Source organism: Entelurus aequoreus, linkage group LG13, assembly GCF_033978785.1.
Source record: "Entelurus aequoreus isolate RoL-2023_Sb linkage group LG13, RoL_Eaeq_v1.1, whole genome shotgun sequence".
Taxonomy (NCBI): Eukaryota; Metazoa; Chordata; class Actinopteri; order Syngnathiformes; family Syngnathidae; genus Entelurus; species Entelurus aequoreus.
Genome location: NC_084743.1, coordinates 53,129,728 through 53,151,787, shown reverse-complemented (window position 1 = coordinate 53,151,787; position 22,060 = coordinate 53,129,728). Strand labels below are relative to the sequence as shown.

Below are 22,060 nucleotides of genomic sequence, written 5' to 3'. Positions count from 1 at the left end.
TACCAAAAATTCGGCCTCAGAAAAAATACTTTGCTCACAGAAACAGGATGTTGTGATGACGTATCTACTTCCTCTGTCGGGCTGCATCTTTGCCCGTGCACATAAATGATGTTGCTTGACCAAAGATAAAAGTAGGTCACATTTCCGTTCAGTCACATTTGAAAAGATCAGATTCCAATCGGATTCGGACTACCTCCAGATGGGGCCCCAATCTGATCTTGAGGGCAAAAACAAAATCAGATTTGGTGTTAGTGTAAACGGGGCCAAGATGGCGCAACCAAACGTGATAGTTGACACTATTAGTTGATTGGCTGATAGCATGTCACTTCCAATGATCAGTGATCACTTCCTGTGTTGCTCGGTTAACAAAGTGCGAGTGCCTTTCTTTATGCGACCAACCTTGCTTCGCAACTTCTGGTTTTTTCCAACTAAAAAAATAAAAATATATATACTGGGCATGCTGGGTATTGTGGCCAAACAACTAAATTGTTGTTTCATCTGACATCACATGGACAAACATACGACCTTCTGGAGGAAAGTTATGTGGTCAGATGAAACAAAAAATTGAGCTGTTTGGCCACAATACCCAGCAATATGTTTGGAGGAGAAAAGGTGCAGCCTTTGATCCCAGGAACACCATAACTACCGTCAAGCAAGGTAGTGGTAGTATTATGCTCTGGGCCTGTTTTGCTACCCATGAAACTGGTGCTTTACAGAGAGTAAATGGGACAATGAAAAAGGAGGATTATCTCCAAATTCTTCAGGACAACCTAAAATCATCAGCCCGGAGGTTGGGTCTTGGGCGCAGTTGGGTGTTCCAACAGGACAATCAAGGTTCAAGGTTCAAGGTTCAACTTTATTGTCCCCGCGGGGAAATTTGTCTTGGGCACAGTGCATCATTGCTTTCTTAACATACACAAAAACAGAACAAAAACACAAGCACAGACACAACCACAACCAGACAACTAACATTTAAACATCAGAACATGGAGCTTGATAGACTAGGTGGCACTTTGATGTAGGCATAAAATCTACAGTATGGAGATAAAGATAAAGTACCAGTGTGCATTGCACTAGAGCTCATGACAATGACCCCAAACACAAGTCAAAAGTGGTAAAGGAATGGCTAAATCAGGCTAGAATTAAGGTTTTAGAATGGCCTTCCCAAAGTCCTGACTCAAACATGTGGACAATGCTGAAGAAACAAGTCCATGTCAGAAAACCAACACATTTAGCTGAACTGCACCAATTTTGTCAAGAGCAGTGGTCAAAAATTCAACCAGAAGCTTGTGGATGGCTACCAAAAGCGCCTTATTGCAGTGAAACTTGCCAAGGGACATGTAACCAAATATTAACATTGCTGTATGTATACTTTTGACCCAGCAGATTTGGTCCCATTTTCAGTAGACCCATAATAATTTCATAAAAGAACCAAACTTCATGAATAATTTTTGTGACCAACAAGTATGTGCTCCAATCACTCTATCACAAAAAAATAAGAGTTGTAGATATGATTGGAAACTCAAGACAGCCATGAAATTATGTTCTTTACAAGTGTATGTAAACTTTTGACCACGACTGTATACATCAATAGTTACAAATGTTTAATTGATATCGATTGTGGGGTTGTACTTAAGGTGTAGAAAACTAAATTGGGATACTTACAACAAACTTATCACCCAAACCAATCTTTATATGTCTACGTCCAACGTTAAAACGAAATCTACCAAAAGTCTGATTAGACGGATAGCTTCTTCTTGTTCTGCAATCTCCTCTTGCTTCACTTTCACCTTTTTTCTTTCTTTGCAAACTCAACGTTGACACCCTTCCTCTCATTATCACACTCCTGTTGAGTAGCTCGACACCTCGCATTTGTCCCCAATTCATCTCCGGCTTTCTCACTCTGCGCCTTGTTCCTTCTGTGTTTCACACAACACGTTAGAGCTGTCTGTCTTCTCATGAGGACACAGGAAAAAAAAAAAAAAGGAGAGGAAGTCTTCTTCTCTCAGGCATGCGTGTTATCATTTGCCAAATTCTAGACCTGCACGTAGAAAGCATGCACAGAAACACTTGCAGGGTATTTGTATAAATCCAGTATGTGTAATCTCTTCCATATGGACATACAGTTTGTGCATGCTGAGACTATTAACCATAATGAGCTCTGTGGACACAAGCTCGACCAGACCAGTTTGAAAATACCACAGTAGTCAATAACATCAGGAGAAATATGCCATCTGCTCTTAACCTCTACAGAGCTAAGGGAAATAGATTGCTATTGACCCAGATTAGACAACGCTTTAACAACAAATAAGAGCTGGATGTCCTTGCACAAGCCCGATCCGACAGTTTACACCTTCTCGGACTCACCTGGGCTCCATGGCATCGCCCACCTCCCCACAAGAAGTCATCGTGGACAGAGAAGAGTGCAGCGGTGACAAGTCGAGGGGTTTGCAACGAGTGGCGAGGAAAAAGATGAGAGGAGGAGAGAGCTTGTGATGATATCGCCCCTCAGACTGAGAGGCAGGGGGAGAGTGAGCGCAGAGCCAGAGACAACCACACCTCTTCTTAAGAGATTAACTTGGAGAGAGAGAAAAAAAGAAGCCTGTACATGCAAAGAGACGAAAACAGGACGGCCACGTCTGGCGCACAGATGCACAGAAACTAATACTGTGCATGCAAGCCGGCTGCCAGCTGCGCTATGAATGAATGACAAATCAATGTCTGTCCCAAATCCTGGGAGCGGGAATGGACTAGAGAGAGAGGGACTGGATGAGGAAAAAAAAGAAAGAAAAAAAAGGAGAAATAGGAAAGTGTGGGGGAGTGATGGTTGAGGGAGTCATGGCGGGTCCTGACACACTTTTCTTCGCTCTACATCTGCTCTCGGCACACTGGTCAGGAGTGCACTAGGGGAGAGGGTGAAATGTGGGCCTGGGGAAAGGGTTAGATAAGTGCTGGAGGTCGAACTGCACAAGGTCAAGAAGAAGAGCATCATATTGAAGCGTAACTCGCAATATGACCGGGTGGGTTACATGGCCTGGAATCTATATCGCGATACATACTGCAGCATCCTGCGGTAACGATATATATCACAATGTATTATTTGACATATAAATGATAATAGAAAAAACATTTCCAAACGGGTTACGTATGACATAACATTAAGGCTGCAGCTAACGATTATTTTTCTATCGATTAATCTATAGATATTTTTTTTTCAATTAATCGGTTAATCTATAGATTATTTTTTCGATTAATCTATAGATTATTTTTTCGACTAATCTATAGATTATTTTTCCTTTTACCGATTATTTTTTATTTTATTTTATTTAAAATGAAGATGAAAAAATAAATGTAGGCCAGTTTTTTCAAAAGGCATGGCTTTTATTTACAAAAAAAAAAAGTATGGCCACTCAGTCAACATTGACAACAACATGACAAAATATTCTGTAACAATGTAAACATTTAAAACTTTTAACATTTAACAAAATTAAAAGTAGCTTATTTGCTTTTTAATGTGCAAATATAAAAGTAAACATCCAGTGCAAATCTTAATATTCTGCAATAGTATAGGCATTTCAAAAGTAAAAGTATTGCTTATTTTGCTTTAAAATGTGCAAAAATAAAGATAAACATCCAATACAAAAAAGTGCAAAACGAAATATTCTGTAACAACAGTGTAAACAATTCAACAAAAGTGAAAGTATTGCTTATTTGCTAAAATGTGCAAAAATAAAGATAAACATCCAATATAAAAAAGTGCCACTCTCAATATTCTGGAGCACTGTAAACATTAAGTATTGCTTTTAAAATGTGCAAAATAAACATCCAGTCCAACACAGTACACAATAACCAATTCCACTCATTCCAGTGAGTGACTAACAGTTGTAATGAAGAAAGGTTAGCATGTCTACATGCTCTGGTTCTTTTCTTGTTTACAATATTCCCAGCAGCTGAAAATAGGCGCTCAGAAGGGGTCGATGTAGCTGGAACTGAGAGGTAATTAGCCTTCACCTCAAGCCAGGACTGCGAGCGAGCTGAGCTGCAGTTTAAGTTTCTAGAAGGTCAACGGGCTCATAGTGATGTTACTAGTAGTTGACTGGGAGGTGTTTATTATCATTTGGGGAGAGTCCGCTGCCTGATGCTCACCTGCTAAACACCTATCTGCTACACGCTGAAGCGCTGACTACATGCGCTCTGAATACGCACTGCTGATTGGCTGTTAACAATCTGAATATGCACTGCTGATTGGCTGTTAGCGCTTTCTGTGTACCAATCAGATGGTTGTGTGGGTGGGACAATGCTGTGTGCTGAGACAGAAGCAGAAGGAGCAAAGCAGCTTGTTAAGACTTTAGCTTTAGCTTAGAAACTCGTTCGGTACACCCCTGTACCGAACCGAAAGCCCCGTACCGAAACGGTTCAATACAAAACACGTACCGTTACACCCCTAGCAGATACAAATGACACATTCATGTTTTTGTGTAATGATGACAACGTATGCTCACGCGGACGATTGACTGGTTGATGGTTTTCTTTTCAAATGTTCGTTCATAGCCGTTGTGCTGCTATGATAGGCCATTTCCGCTAAACTATTATTAATATACCATATTTTTCGGACTATAAGGCGCACTTAAAATCCTTTAATTTTCTCAAAAATCGACAGTGAGCCTTATAACCCAGTGCGCCTAATGTACGGAATATTTCTGGTTGTGCTCACCGACCTCAAAGCAATTTTATTTGGTACATGGTGTAATGATAAGTGTGACCAGCAGATGGTAGCTACACATAAGAGATATGTGTAGCTTGCAATATGACGCCAGTAAACAACACCAAAACTTTAAAGGCCTACTGAAATGAATTTTTTTTTATTTAAACGGGGATAGCAGATCTATGTGTCATACTTGATCATTTCGCGATATTGCCATATTTTTGCTGAAAGGATTTAGTATAGAACAACGACGATAAAGATTGCAACTTTTGGTATCTGATAAAAAAAAGGCTTGCCCCTACCGGAAGTAGCGTGACGTAGTCAGTTGAACATATACGAAGTTCCCTATTGTTTACAATGATGGCCGCATGAAGTGAGAGAGATTCGGACCGAGAAAGCGACAATTTCCCCATTAATTTGAGCGAGGATGAAAGATTTGTGGATGAGTAAAGTGCAAGTGAAGGACTAGTGGGGAGTTGAAGCTATTCAGATAGGGAAGATGCTGTGAGAGCCGGGGGTGACCTGATATTCAGCTGCGAATGACTACAACAGTAAATAAACACAAGACATATATATACTCTATTAGCCACAACACAACCAGGCTTATATTTAATATGCCACAAATTAATCCTGCATAAAAACACCTGCGTGTTTGTTATGCTAGCTCCTAGCTCCTCTGCTAGCTCCTAGCTCCATAGAACACGCCAATACAATTCACACACCTGATCAACACACACAATCACTCAGCCCAAAAGACCGTTTACCTAACCCAAGGTTCATAAATCTTATATATTTTTAAAAAATTTACGTACGTGACGCGCATATACGGTCAAGTTATCGAATGTTTAGCAGCCAAGGCTGCATACTCACGGTACCTGATATTCAGCTGGGAATGACTACAACAGTAAATATACACAAGACATATATATACTCTATTAGCCACAACACAACCAGGCTTATATTTAATATGCCACAAATTAATCCTGCATAATAACACCTGCGTGTTTGTTATGCTAGCTCCTAGCTCCTCTGCTAGCTCCTAGCTCCATAGAACACGCCAATACAATTCAAACACCTGATCAACACACACAATCACTCAGCCCAAAAGACCGTTCACCTAACCCAAGGTTCATAAAGCTCATATATTTTTAAAAAGTTACGTACGTGACGCGCACGTACGGTACGGTACGTGTTATGCTAGCTCCTAGCTCCTCTGCTAGCTCCTAGCTCCATAGAACACGCCAATACAATTCAAACACATGATCAACACACACAATCACTCAGCCCAAAAGACCGTTCACCTAACCCAAGGTTCATAAAGCTTATATATTTTAAAAAAGTTACGTACATACGCAAAAAAAAGCCAAAGCTGCATACTCACAGTAGCACGTCTGCGTCTTTGTCATCCAAATCAAAGTAATCCTGGTAAGAGTCTGTGTTGTCCCAGTTCTCTACAGGCGTCTGTGTATCCAAGACAAAAGTCCTCCTGGTTAGAGTCTCTGTTATCCGAGTTCTTCCATCTTGACTGCATCTTTCGGGAATGTAAACAAAGAAGCGCCGGCTGTGTACTGTTGTGGCTGACTACGTTCGAAAAATACGTCCATTTCGCACCGACAACTTTCTTCTTTGCTTGCTCGGCTTCCTTCTCCATAATGCAATGAACATGATTGAAACAGATTCACGAACACAGATGTCCAGAATACTGTGGAATTATGAAATGAAAACAGAGCTTTTTCGTATTGGCTTCAATGTGGAAGGCATACCCGTGTTCGCCGGTTTACGTCACGCGCATACGTCATCCTCAGAGGCGTTTCGAACCGGAAGTTTAGCGGCAAATTTAAAATGTCACTTTATAAGTTAACCCGGCCGTATTGGCATGTGTTATAATGTTAAGATTTCATCATTGATATATAAACTATCAGACTGCGTGGTCGGTAGTAGTGGGTTTCAGTAGGCCTTTAAATGTTCCATTGAAAATAAAGAACATTACAAACGGCACTCAAAAACCTGTCAAAATGCTTTAGTATGACTTTGAAGCCGCACCGCTTGATGGCTACCATAATCAGAGATACAAGTGTTACTATGGTGTGTGTATAAGGACCGCAAAACGGCACCCATCAGCAGACATATTATCTGGCATTGTTTCGCAATATTATGCAAAACCAACTTTTCTTACCTTCTGGTAGCTGCTGATGTGTATTTGAGATCTGCATAAGTCCTGAAAATGTGCGCACGTCCGCCACTGTAGTCCGTGACGATACCGTAGTCGATAAGTTTCTTCTTTTTCACTATCTTCTTGTTATAGGGCATTCACCCTCTGCTGATTTTCATTTCTAATATAAAGTAGCGTAAAGTTCTAAGTTATATCTCGCTATTAAAGCGCTAAAAACTACCAGTGTAGTGGGTTTTCATAATTCACCTTTAGTTATTAGAGAGTTCCGGTCGGACGGTTTTTCATGGGACACATTTCCAGCGTTGTTGTTGCACTAGTGAGCCACGGATGAGGAGATGCTGCTTCGTTGTTGATTTAAGTAAAGTCTGAATGTCATTAAAACAGTTAGCTCCATCTTTTGACACTTCTGCCACTCCCGTCCTTGCACGCTACACCGCTACAACAAAGATGATGGGGAGAAGACGCTGCCGAAGGTGAGCCACGTAAATAAGACCGCCCAGAAAACGGCGCATCCTGAAGCGACTGTCAGAAAGCGGCTTGAAGATGATCTGTAAAACATAATATATGCAACATTTTGACCAAGGAACCACCATTACATGTTATGTAAACTAGTGTGCTGTGAGATACAGTCTGGTGTGCCGTGGGAGATTATCTAATTTCACCTATTTGGGTTAAAAATATTTTTTGCAAACCAGTAATTATAGTCTACAAATTATGTGTTGTTGTTGTTGAGTGTCGGTGCTGTCTAGAGCTGGGCAGAGTAACCGTGTAATACTCTTCCATATCAGTAGGTGGCAGCCGGTAGCTAATTGCTTTGTAGATGTCGGAAACAGCGGGAGGCAGTGTGCAGGTAAAAAGGTATCTAATGCTTAAACAAAAAATAAACAAAAGGTATGTGCCCCTAAGAAAATGCATTGAAGCTTAGGGAAGGCTATGCAGAATGAAACTAAAACTGAACTGGCTACAAAGTAAACAAAAACAGAATGCTGGACGACAGCAAAGACTTACTGTGGGGCAAAGATGGCGTCCACAATGTACATCCGAACATGACATGACAATCAACAATGTCCCCACGAAGAAGGATAAAAAAAAACAAAAATATTATTGAATGCTAAAACAAAGCAGATGCGGGAAATATCGCTCAAAGGAAGACATGAAACTGCTACAGGAAAATACCAAAAAAAGAGAAAAGGCCACCAAAACAGGAGCGCAAGACAAGAACTAAAACACTACACACAGGAAAACAGCAAAAAACTCTAAATAAGTCACGGCGTGATGTGACAGGTCATGACAGTACACCTACTTTGAGACGAGAGCTATATTTATGCATGGTTGGTTATGGTTTAAAGTCATAGCCAACAATTGCAACAACAACTTTTTACTGTGAACTGAGTTTAGTTTTTTAATGATTTCTGCTGGTAGTGTTCCTCCGGATTTTTTCTACACAAAAAATGTGCCTTGGCTCAAAAAAGGTTGAAAAACACTGATGTAGACCACAAGGAAGTGTTTTAAATTTTGAAAAAAATCACAACATGACCCTTTTTTGCGCCTTATAATCCGGTGCGCCTTTTGTATGAAAAAAGACCGGAATAGACCTGCTCATCAGCAGTGCGCTCTATGGTCCAGAAAATACGGTACTTGCTAATTTACTGTTAATATCTGGTTATTTTCTGTTGAAACATGATTTTATCTACATTTCTGTTAAAATGTATTCATCACTTAGGGCCTGATTTACTAAAGGTTTGGGTGTACCAAAAAGCATGCAAACTTGATAGCACAAGCAAAGCTGAGTGTATTGCGTCTGTTTAGTGAGCAGAATACGTACATTTGTCAACATATTTGTGCTGACTAACTAAAAAATAATAGACATATTGTCAATTCAATAATTTCCTTTTATAATTTTATTACTGTTGAATGGTGCCTGCTTAAATGTTGTTTGTATTTTTATTTGGGAAATATATTACTATGTATCTCTCCTGCATGGCGAGACGTCTTTCATTATGCATTTTAAAGTTAAAGTTAAAAGTTAAAGTACCAATGATTGTCACACACACTAGGTGTGGTGAAATTTGTCCTCTGCATTTGACCCATCCCCTTGTTCACCCCCTGGGAGGTGAGGGGAGCAGTGGGCAGCAGCGGTGCCGCGCCCGGGAATCATTTTGGTGATTTAACCCCCAATTCCAACCCTTGATGCTGAGTACCAAGCAGGGAGGTAATGGGTCCCATTTTTTTTATAGTCTTTGGTATGACTCGGCCGGGGTTTGAACTCACAACCTACCGATCTCAGGGCGGACACTCTAACCACTAGGCCACTGAGTAGGTATATTTATTGCGTTCATTGAAGACGCACAAAAGAGTTTGACACCTGTGCACTAGACACACCAAAGAGCTTGTTTATAGATGTACAATAAAACTCTTCATAGGAAGTTGCCATTTGTTATACCTTTGTGACATGATACAATGCACATTAATGAACATATAAATGATAAATGTGACAGATAGTAGACAAAGGCTGATTTCCATCTGCATCTCATTGAAAAGAAACACGCCCAGGGCTCCCACTAATTCAGCGTTTTTGCTGTATTTATCTGTCACGAGTGGAAAGCCGGTCAAATACATTGTGATCTACCTTATCACCATTACGAGATATCAGCGCGATCAGAAGCCATGTATGGCGTATTGTATCGTGAGGTAGCCTGCGGTTCCAAGCTCTATTTGTCACAGTAGGGAAGGGATTCATATGGCCCCATTCCTGGGTGAAATAAGGGGCAGGGGTTAATCATTTTGCAAAGCAGTCTGCTGAAAATGATGGAAAGCGCCACTCAACATAGCAACTGACTATGGTCAAAGATGGAATTGCCATAACATTTTAATATATTCAACATTCTACTGCCATCTGGCGGCCAAAGTGGATACATTTGTTTAGGATTTACGCGTATGAATATGAATCCCCTTCTTACTGTATGTAGACTATATTTGACTTGGGCAGAGCTCCTGTATGTTTGTGAAAAAGGACACTCACTCCTTTGTATTTTGAATGACAAAAATGTGTCTCTGCTGCCAGACAGGGTATTGTGAAAAACGTTGGAATGACTCACCGCTGGAATTTTGTTATGTTGACACCAAAATACAAATTTAGTCTGGGGAAAAATGCACCAAGTATGCAACCTGAGGAGTCACTCTCCTGCAATGCACGCCGTATTTGTTCAATTAAGTATGTATGAATTCAAAGCAAAAACATATTCCTCTTTGACAAACAAAGGTTTTGTATTGCCTTCACCTCATATGAGTCCTATTTGGCTATCCCTAGGATACATTCAATAATTCTACCTTCCGTGCATGTACAATTCCACTGAAATACTGGCTTTTGCTCTGTATTTCTGACTACAAGTAACTGGTCCTGCTTTTCCTTTCTTCTGCAGCCCTCCAGGAATTAGATGTACAGACAGTAGGAAGAGGAGGGTGAGAAAGAGTTAGGTCTAAAAATAAGCAAAGAAGTGAAGACACAGCTGCAGCAAACACAAGAAAGAGCTTTAACACAAATTAGATGATGCTTTGTATAGCTTTGTATTTTTTTTATGTTAAATAAGATACAAGAATGAATGAAGGATGGTAATGCACATTATGCACTTGTGTGTTGTCTCCACCTGCACACAAACCCTGCACCACACATACATCCTCCCTTGTGCGGAGGTGTGTGTGCGCCACAATTAATGATCTGCATTAGGAAATGTTCCACACTTTGACTTGACTAACTGAGCTGCAGGCCAATGAGCGCAGACGTGCATAAAATAACCAGCTATGATAACCTATTGGTTACTAACTCACTGTAATTAACCCATCCAATTAGGAGTATTATGCAAACAGCAATACTTTGTAATCTACTTATAAGGAACCCAAAACCTTTGCAAATTGATTTTTACAGTAGACAGGGATAAGCATAATGAGTGCTTTGGTGATTAATTGATCATTAAGGACTAACAAATGTGCTGTTGATTTAAGAATCAATCAGCTTTGGGTAGTTGAGGTCCAGCATGCAGACCGCCACTATGGCACAACTATTCCTGGCACAATTCATCTGCTCGTACTACACCGGCATGCAAACAGGCGTTCAGAACATTCAAAGAGCTTGGAAATTGCTGAGTTGCAATCACGTGACCTAGAGGCATTTTTGGGTTTCAGGCAGAGGACAAGAGTCCTATTAGGCTACTGTTTATTTAAATGATTACAGATTTGAGCATTTTTGATAGGTTTAGAGCAGGGCTATTCGACTACATGATGAAGAGGGCCACAGTTTCAGGAGCCCAAGGAGTTAGGGGGCCGCACATCAAAATGTGGATGTTTATTTTACAAAGTGCCTCCACAGGTTATATTCCTTTGAGACTGCGTTTACCTAATTACAAAGTAAACACATCAGCTTTCACACCGCACTGTGAAAAAATGCATTATTTTGCCCTCGCTACTCGTTTCCAGCGTGTGCAGCTAGACAGATAGTTAACCGCTTTGAGTTGATGATTGATGTTCCTTCTTTTGAATATTTTTTTCCCCCAGTTTTATTTCTTCATACATCTTCCTTAATTTAGGTTTGTACAAAAATACAACATCCATTGTGTATTTTATGTAACTAATGTCCATTATGTATGTTACATAAAAACACAAAACAGAAGGTTTAGTGTTAATACACACAGCAAACAAAACAGCAAAAATCAGCTCTGCTCTTTTAATGTCTTTAATGTCCTTTTTGTTCTTGAATGTTTGATGTTTCCCTCTTATGGCTATGAGTTTTTTTCCCCTTGGCCTCAGTCTGGACCTCCTCTCCAGGGGCGCAGGCTTAGACTGAATTATTTATTCCCCCCCGCCCCCCCCCCCCGTCCCCAGCGTTTACCTGTTTCTAACCTTTTTTTGTAAGGGGCACCGGAAGTTGGCAGACCCGTCAGCGATCCTGTTCTGTCTCCCTGTAATGTTTGTATGCTCTTGAATGGGATTGTGCTGCAAATGTTAATTTCCCCTCGGGGATTATTAAAGTATTTCTGATTCTGATTCTGAAACATGGCACACGTGGTTTAACACAATTAAACCCAAGGTGTAGCTTTATCCCCCTCTGCTGGTGAAATTCAGCACTACATGTTTTGATGCCAAAGTTAAACAGTACAAAAACAACATGACCATGAAAACAAAAGACATCACAAAGTCAGCTATTTCAATACATTCATACTTTTTCAGGGTCGAAAGTGCCATATTCTTGTACTTGCCCACTGCTGTTTCATTGTGACTTGTGCTTTGCTGCGGGGTTATGGGATTACTGCATACATGATCAACTCTCTTTTGAATGGTTTCATAGAGCCTAGTTGGGTGTTATCCGGCGGGCAAAATTAAAAGCTTTGGCGAGCCGGATGTGACCCGCAGGCCGCCAGTTGAATAAATTTGCTTTACAGGCAAGTCTACAAGCTACCTTAAAAAAATACTGCAGTAGAATGGAGTGGATTTATACAACCCTAAGAAAAATAATTAATCATTGTCGAATTGGACTGATGCAGCCCGTTTAAAGCTGGACTAAAATTTAACATCTAGATTACCTCCAATAAGCACACATGGTTGGCCTTTTCTTTCCTTTTCTTGTATTTTTTTACTCATTTACAAAAGGTTAACATGGTAGGCTTTAGGCTACTAGTAGTTACACAACAGCTAAGCACACAATAGCACACAAGCTAGACATACGTTATAATATTTAAACAATATTGCAGTGTACAACAATCAATTTACACAAGTATCAAATCCTTATAGTTGCATATTACTTACACATATAAAGTCTCCCAAGGTAGAAGCTTATTAGAAAGTATCCAGTAACATATGTGTCCGCATCATTGAATTTACTGCACCATATCGCTTAACTTTATGAATTATTGTGGCCATCAGGTGTCGCCAAAAAAGACAATTACCCCACCACATCAACTTAAAGAGAGCATAATTCTATTCTAGACAGTAGTTAGTAGGTTAGTGTTTTTCATTTGACTAATTTCACTTGATCAAACTTTTTTTTTTAACACTACACACTACATAAAAGTATGTATGATTCCTGGTGATGTTGTATCAAATTTGTATTGGTATCAGTCAATTCTCAAGGCTACAATATTAGTTTTGTATTGGAAGTGAAAAAGTTATATCGAGGCACCCCTACCTAAAATCGCTATATTTTGTCCTGCAGCCCATTTGGTACATGTTCACGTTGGCCCTTGGGAGGCAAAAAGTTTGGACACTCCTGACTTAGAGGGAGTTTGGCTGAGTCCGCCCTAAGTGCTGCCTGAGTGATTGTTTACGTGAGCCAATGTTTCGGACATGAGGAGTCTGCAACCGGACGGGACGGCACGTGTAACAACAGCAGTGTTGGCGCTAGGGCTTTTCAAAATGAGGGACCCCATGGACCCCATCGAGTCTTAAAAATGGGGTCCCACAGTAAATGTTTGGGGTCCCACTTTTTGGTAACCGTTTTGAAAACAAATGATAAATGTATGGATTATCCTGTTATAACTCACATTCTATATTGTGTTTTGGAAAAAAGTTGTCATAAACTTTACTTAGTTCATAAAAAAAAACCACATGCTTATGCATATGTAAATTTATTCAGTTATAAACATTCATTCACTTTCTTCTTTCCTTCATGGATCTAAACTTTACTGCTTGCCGGTATTTTTTTCTATATTTCCATTCAATAAGTTGTAGGTGTATTTATTTCAGTATAAAAGTGTAAAAAGTTGTTTGCTTCGGTCATGAAATGATGATAATGGTGTGCCAGGGCATACATGCCTATAACAAATTGTATTGACTATTCTCAGTGTATGTAGATCATCAGTCATTTAAAAAAAGCCTTATCTACACTTTCATGGCAAATAATGCCAATAAACTTTGCATTTTGCAAGTTATTTTCAATGTCATATAATACAGTGGCACTCAATGTCTCTAGCATTTCATCTCTGGCTTTGTGATGGCCATAAGCTGTGTGTTCCCCTTTAAGAATGGCGGTGTGTGGGGTGAGTGACGTGTGTAAGTGAGTGGGCAAGTTAGGAGAGGGAGTGCTAGTATGTTCAGGAGTGTTAATAGCATGGTGGACGTCCGGTGGGCTTTGCGGAAAAGATCAATAAAGAGTTGTAACGAATCGACGGCCTCGTCATTCTGACCAAAGAGCGGAACTGTAGGGAGCAAAATTGGAGGGTGTTTCTTGTCGCCTGGTGAGGCTGGATCTTTGAAAATCAGTGCACACGGGCGTAAAGATGTTCTTTTTCTTAGCCCGTTTAAATGCCGTGCAAAACATCTTTCCATCGTCATAAGTGAGTCATTTGCTGAAAAGTGGCTCATTAAGCCACTTTTCATTGAAATTTCGCTTCTTGGGTTTATTGCTCGCCATGACAAAAACAATAACACGCGGGAGTCCTAATACCGGAAATGCAGTATTTATGATCGATAAAACTTTCGGCAAATCAAAATTTAAGAAATTGTACTGGAAAGTCCATTACTTTGAAGTCGACCAATAATGAATAGTCAATAATTTGACCTGGCAAATATAAACAAAACAAAACATCGGCGGAAAGCGATAATCGGTAAACAAATAAAAATAAAATCCACGTCCAATTTGGCGTCCTTCCTGATTTCAATGCGTAAAAAAACACAAAAAGTGCGTTAACGCCAACACTGAACAGTATCGAAATATGGCACCGTCTGATTTTACGGAAATCGATACCCAGTAGTACTGATGGAATTCAGTCAGTGCCTGTAAAAGTAAAAAATTCGATACCTATCCCGAGGGCACAGTAGCAACATTCAGGGCAATTTGCCATTGGATTCTTATCAGTGACGAAGCTGGAAGGGGCTAGGAATATATTTCTGATTTAACTTAAACTTCATATAAAGCGCCCTGTCATCATTAACTGACATTTTACATGCGTGATCTGCATGTCGGGAGATCTAATCAAACCTCCTTTAGCTATTTCAAATATTTTCATTCCTCCAACTAAAACCTTTTTAAAGGGCTGTAGCACACTTGAAAACGTGCCATATTTTGCCAAGATAAATGGGTTATACTTGTATAGCGCTTTTCTACCTTCAAGGTACCCAAAGCTCTTTGACACTATTTCCACATTCACACACACACATTCACACACTGATGGCTGGAGCTGCCATGCAAGGCCCTGACCACGACCCATCAGGAGCAAGGATGAAGTGTCTTGCTCAAGGACACAATGGACGTGACGAGGTTGGTAGAAGGTGGGGATTGAACCAGGAACCCTCAGGTTGCTGGCACGGCCACTCTCCCAACAGCGCCACGCCGTCCTCAGATGTGTACTGTACACATGTTCACCAGGACAGGACGCACGGACGCGTAGGTCGTCAGCCATTTTTGTAGGAGGATTCGGGCCGGTTCAAATTTTTATTTGTTATTTTTGTGTAATATTCTAACTTTTGTTAATTTTGTCTGAAGAATGTGCCTAATTGACTTCAATATTGGTAAACAATACCTGTGCATATTTTGTCTTTATTTTCAGAGCTGTATCCAAACAAACACAAACACACACACACCATCCAATGATTTAAACTAACAGGCTGTATAAATAAATGTTGCTTTGTGGTCAATATCACGGTTTATTTCACTTTACGTTCTTTTTCAGCATCTTGCGGTCTTCATCCATCCACTCCTTCAGCACTATCAGTGTGTGTCTGCTGTTCTGCGGATGGGTTCTGATTCTTGAAGAGTGATACTGCCCGACTAGGCGGTAGGAGGAGTGTGTGAGTGTGCCCTCAAGTGGCTTCTGGACACAAGCGCACACTAATGTGTTTGTCAACTACATTAGATTGTCAGCAGCTTTCTACTCCAAGATTTGTGGCACGTGCGTGTGCATGTGTGTGTGTGTGTGTGTGTGTGTTGGGTGTAAAGCCCCAACTAGGTAGCAGCAGCTGGTCCAAACTGCACTCTGTGAGGCTAATTGACACGCCATCCCAAGTTACAACAGACAAGCGAGGACCATGTGACAAACTTGCCTCTGCATGGCAACCGTATCCCGTGACAACCACTGGTATTCTTTGTGGACATTGATCAAGTGTAGCGTTAAAGAAAAGGAGGGTGGAAATGTGGAGAAGGCAATGTCGATACAGAATAAAAAAAGTCAGCTTTGAAATAAGCCATCATCTGATATTATTGTTGTAAAGGAGTCTTCTTTTCATGTTATCTGTTTAATAGCACCCCTAGTGGATGTAAGGAAAATAGCACTGTCTGTATGGGTGTGAGCATGTATGCCAAAAAAATACCTAATAATTAAATATTTTTAATAAGACAAATTGATAACTACTTAAGGAAATATATAACTATAACATACAGCAAAGGACAGTCTATTAAAGGCCTACTGAAATTAAATTGTTTTATTTAAACGGGGATAGCAGATCCATTCTATGTGTCATACTTGATAATTTCGCGATTTTGCCATATTTTTGCTGAAAGGATTTAGTAGAGAACATCGACGATAAAGTTTGCAACTTTTGGTCGCTGATAAAAAAAGCCTTGCCTGTACCGGAAGTAGCGTGACGTCACAGGTGGAAAGGCTCCTCACATTTCCCCATTGTTTACAATGCAGCGAGAGCGATTCGGACAGAGAAAGCGACGATTACCCCATTAATTTGAGCGAGGATGAAAGATTCGTGGATGAGGAACGTGAGAGTGAAGGACTAGAGTGCAGTGCAGGACGTATCTTTTTCGCTCTGACCGTAACTTAGGTACAAGGGTTCATTGGATTCCACTTTCTCCTTTTTCTATTGTGGATCACGGATTTGTATTTTAAACCACCTCGGATACTATATCCTCTTGAAAATGAGAGTCGAGAACGCGAAATGGACATTCACAGTGACTTTTATCTCCACGACAATACATCGGCGAAGCTCTTTAGCTACGGAGCTAACGTGATAGCATCGGGCTTAAATGCAGATAGAAACAAAAGAAATAAACCCCTGACTGGAAGGATAGACAGAAAGTCAACAATACTATTAAACCATGGACATGTAAATACACGGTTAATGCTTTCCAGGCTGGCGAAGCTTAACAATGCTGTTGCTAATGACGCCATTGAAGCTAACATAGCGACGGGCCCTCACAGAGCTATGCTAAAAACATTAGCTATCCACCTACGCCAGCCCTCATCTGCTCATCAACACCCGTGCTCACCTGCGTTCCAGCGATCGACGGAGCGACGAAGGACTTCACCCGATCATAGATGCGGTCGGCGGTCCGGAGACGGAGGAAGTCAAGGTGAGGTCGGCGGCTAGCGCGTCTGCTATCCATCTCAAAGTCCTCCTGGTTGTGTTGCTGTAGTCCGCCACTAATACACCGATCCCACCTACAACTTTCTTCTTTGCAGTCTTCATTGTTCATTAAACAAATTGCAAAAGATTCACCAACGCAGATGTCCAGAATACTGTGGAATTTTGAGATGAAAACAGAGCTTTTTGTATTGGATTCAATGGGGTCCGAATACTTCCGTTTCAACGATTGACGTCACGCGCATACGTCATCATACATAGACATTTTCAACCGGAAGTTTAGCGGGAAATTTAAAATTGCACTTTATAAGTTAACCCGGCCGTATTGGCATGTGTTGCAATGTTAAGATTTCATCATTGATATATAAACTATCAGACTGCATGGTCGGTAGTAGTGGGTTTCAGTAGGCCTTTAAAGCTAATAAGGACCCCCCACCCCCAACCCCCTCCACATCCCACATCCCACCCCCCGGATTATAAATAATTCATTGTATATACTCTGATGATTAACTTGTATGATGACTGTGTTATGCTGATAGTATATATTTGTACCATTATTGTGGACCCCAACTTAAACAAGTTGAAAAACTTATTCGGGTGTTACCATTTAGTGGTCAATTGTACGGAATATGTACTGTACTGTGCAATCTACTAATAAAAGTTTCAATCAATCAATCAGTCAATAAAAAATACAGTACATATCTTCCTGCAGAACCAGCGTCCACTGCAGTGGATGTTTGTATTTGTTTGTTTTGTACACATTTCTGAAAGAAAAAAAAAACGCCCTGTTATGCAAACTGGGAACAAATAGCAATGTTACAGAAGAAAGAGCTTTTCTACTGTAGTGGTGTTATTTGGACATTAAACTGGTCACTTTTGGACTGAGTCATTTTGAGGGAGTGTCGCTGTCTCCACGACGCTGTCAAAACAACACATTCATGCATTATGGACATGTATGCATGTAAAGCACGTATATACAAGGCCATAAGTCAAAAATCAATAGGCTTTTAGAGCTTTTAACATCTGCCTCATCACTCTTGTCTGCAATCTTCTCCCTGTCCTTGGCCTGTAAGTGCCTTTCTCAACAGAAAAAGTACCTGCACATTGATTTGGTGGAGTTTTTTTGTTGTTGTGGTGGGCTTTTTTTTAGAAAGCACATAGCACTGTAGGGATACTGTCTGGATATTATATTTTTAGGGTTTCTTTTTTTAATATGTTTCTTTTTTTTTTTTGCATGACCATACCTTTAGACCAGTGGTTCTTAACCTTGTTGGAGGTACCGAACCCCACCAGTTTCATATGCGCATTCACCGAACCCTTCTTTAGTGAAAATTAAATGTTTATTTTTTTCAAATTCAAGACAAAGTTATATGTTTTTGGTAACACTTTAGTATGGGGAACATATTCTAAGTAACAAAGACTTAATTTAGAGTTATTTGGTTAGGGTTAGAGGGTTAGGGTTATAATAAGGCCATGCCGAATAATGCATTAATAAGTACTTAATAATGACTAGTTAAGAGCCAATATATTACTAATTTGCATGTTAATAAGCAACTAATTAATGGTGAATATGTTCCCCATACTAAAGTGTTACCATGTTTTTTTACTGGTGCACAAAATGAACCGTGCATGAACATCACCTTGTTCAAACAACAAAACCAACACAGTGCATAAACTCACAACAAATTACACACCTGCAAACCAGTCAGCTGTTGCCGTATCCGTAATACGCCGATAGGGAGAAGTTGTATTTACACGATGAGTCGGGTGTGTTTTGACCTCCCCCGAACCCCTGAGGCCGACTCACCGAACCCCTAGGGTTCGATCGAACCCAGGTTAAGAACCACTGCTCTAGACCGCAAGGATATTCATCTGAATTGTTTTGGGGGCCCCATTTCCATAAAGCTAAGGATCGGGGGGCCGGACTTCCCCCTTCCCCCTTCATTATTAGTCTTATTTTGTATATTCTGGAGAACCGGCGTCCTCTACAGTTATGTTATTTCGTTAAAAATACAGGAATGCTTGGCTGTTTTAAGAACCTTCCGCAAAAAAGCCAGTCCAAAATAATGTCTATGACAGCACTGTTTGTAAGAATCTGCTGGAGGTTTTTCGAGCTGAACTCACAGGTCGCTAGTTAAATAGCGCAAATGATGAACAAGAGAAAACCTAAATTGGAACCTTGAGGAACACTAAAAGTGTAACTAAATAACAAATGACTACTGACTGTATATGAAGAAAACAAGATAGAGCAATCACTTCACAAAAAAATTGTAAGGAAAGGACTTAAAGGGGTGCCTTGTGGAATGCCTTAGTTAAGTAAATCACAAGTTTGGACTACAGTGTTCTCTTGTTTGCTAGAAAGGTTAAAATGTCAATACAAGAATCTGCCAATGTGTTTACAGTAGTCCCAAGTTAATCTATATAACAGAAGCACTCTAGTACAGGGATTCCCAAACTGCGGTATGTGTACCACGAGTGGTGCGCGGGTTTCATCTAGCGGTACACCAAAGAAAATTTGAATTTCTATATTCAAACAGTGTTACTGTTCAAACTGTGTGTAATGTTAAAGTGGCCAAAAATATTAAATGTACCATCCATCCATCTTCTTGCGCTTTTCAGAGGTCGGGTCAGGGGGCAGCAGAGAATCCCAAACATCCCTCTCCTCAGCCATTTCATCCAGCTCTTCCCGGGGGATCCCAAGGTGTTCCAAGGCCAGCCGAGAGACATAATCTTCCCAACGTGTTCTTGGTCTTCCTCGTGGCCTCCTATCGGTCAGACGTGCCCTAAACACCTCGCCAGGGAGGCATCCTGACTAGATGCCCGAACCACCTCATCTGGCTCCTCTCGATATGGAGGAGCAGCGGCTTTACTCCTCCTGAATGACAGAGCTTCTCACTCTAGCTCTAAGGGAGAGCCCCGCCACCGGACGGAGGAAACTCATTTCGGCCGTTTGTACCCGTGATCTTGTCCTTTCGTCATAACCCACAGCTCATGACCGTAGGTGAGGACGGGAACGTAAATTGACCGGTAAATTGAGAGCTTTGCCTTCCGGCTCAGCTCTTTCTTCCCCACGACGGATCGATGCAGGGTCTGCATCACTGCAGATGAAATTTACAGTTTTTGTTCAATAAATACTTTAACCTTGTTTTCAATGATTACTTACAGTAGGCCTACTACACGACTGTATCTTAATATTAGTCTTTATGGTGGTACTTGGAGAGCCAAGTTTTTTCTGTGGTGGTAGGTACTTGGTGAAAAGAAGTTTGAGAACCACTGCTCTAGTGTTTTTAGGGATTTGCTGCTACTATGTTTGCCTCCCAAGTTTTGAACTGAATCTGGGGGTGTCATTCCCAGTTGAATAGCACTTTTCTGTGCATTACAGACGGTGAAAGGGTGGCTTCGTGCATATGTATCTGTTAACTAGATGTCTACACATCCATCTGTCTGTCAGTCTATCTGCTTGACTCAATGACAGATACCATCTGTCTGCTCACCCCTAAATCTGTTCAGAAATGCATCAAGATCAGCCCACAGGGAGAGCTGTCTTGTCCTTTCCCTATTTGCCGACACAACAAATATCCTTCTGCAAGCAACCAGACAAACCACATCTTTTGGGAAGATAATATTTACAAAGAGGGACTGTATGAAGAAGAAACTAATCACGGTTTTGATGAAAGACTGAACAACCTTAACAGATGTGGCCGCGTCCTATCAACAAGCACTGAAAGCCCAGATGAAAATGGTTCATAAAATCATGCAGTAAGATAAAGTTAATGTACTGTATATGTGATATATACGAATGTGATACAGTAAGTGTGGATTTGCAGAACTTTAGATTTCCATTTCTTTGCCGCGAGCACATACCGGCAATGAAAATGTAAACCCGCCGTGACAGCTATTCTTTTGATGAGCACAAGCTTTGTCCTCAGGGTTATATTCAATATATTAATATGTAAAGGATGTGTCGTAGGGGACGAGATTAATAGAAGTAAAAGTGTGAGGCTGTGCACAAGTATCTACGGAAATAAAAGCTGTGTCAGACAAGTTCCAGGACATCTCCCTGCTGCCTTTGTGGTGCAAGAAGAGGCGAGAGTGACTCATGACTGCTTTACCATGAGAAGGCGCCTGATCACAATCAGAGATGGTTGGCGCCAGTGCTAATAAACCGGAAGGTATCAGCGCCTCATTTCGGAGCTGAAAAATTGCAGATTCAGCCTCGTGAAACATGTGCTTGAGAGTGTAAAGCACATACCAAGCGTCTTTTGAGTTTTGAAGAGAAACATTATCTAAAATTGATGAATTATTACTAACATATTTTTCGGACTATAGAGCGCACTGAGCTATAAGCCGCACCCCCAAAATGTTTTGAAGAAAAATATTATTCCATATGTTAGCTGCGCGAGCAATCCAATCAGCTAAACAGACTCAATAACTCCACGGTGACGTCTTGGTGAGTTTACTGAGGAATTTGTGAAACTGAAACAATACAAAAATAATGCCGATGTAATCATGGATGGGCTGTAACAAGCTACATGTGTATATATATATATATATATATATATATATATATATATATATATATATATATATATATATATATATATATATATATATATATATATATATATATATATATATATATACATACATACATATATATATATATACACACACACATATGTATATATATATATATATATATATATATATATATATATATATATATCTATATATATATATATATATATATAGATATATATATATATATATATAAATTAGAGATGTCCGATAATGGCTTTTTTTACCGATACTGATATCAACCGATACCGATATATACAGTCGTGGAATTAACACATTATTATGCCTAATTTTGTTGTGATGCC

At 40.3% G+C, this 22,060-nt stretch overlaps 1 protein-coding gene across 4 annotated transcripts in view; it reads right to left on the bottom strand.

The window, feature by feature from the left end:
• Positions 1-22,060, bottom strand: part of numbl (NUMB like endocytic adaptor protein) — a 167,918-nt gene that overhangs the window by 67,751 nt on the left and 78,107 nt on the right. Inside the window, exon 1 of one of the 4 annotated variants that reach the window (XM_062067995.1) lies at positions 2,368-2,587. The exons of the other annotated variants lie outside the window; for them this stretch is intronic. Within the exon in view, the coding sequence (XP_061923979.1) occupies positions 2,368-2,408 (41 nt within the window). The 5' untranslated portion in view covers positions 2,409-2,587. Of the gene's footprint in view, positions 1-2,367; positions 2,588-22,060 lie in introns of those variants that run through there. 4 annotated transcript variants of the gene reach the window in all.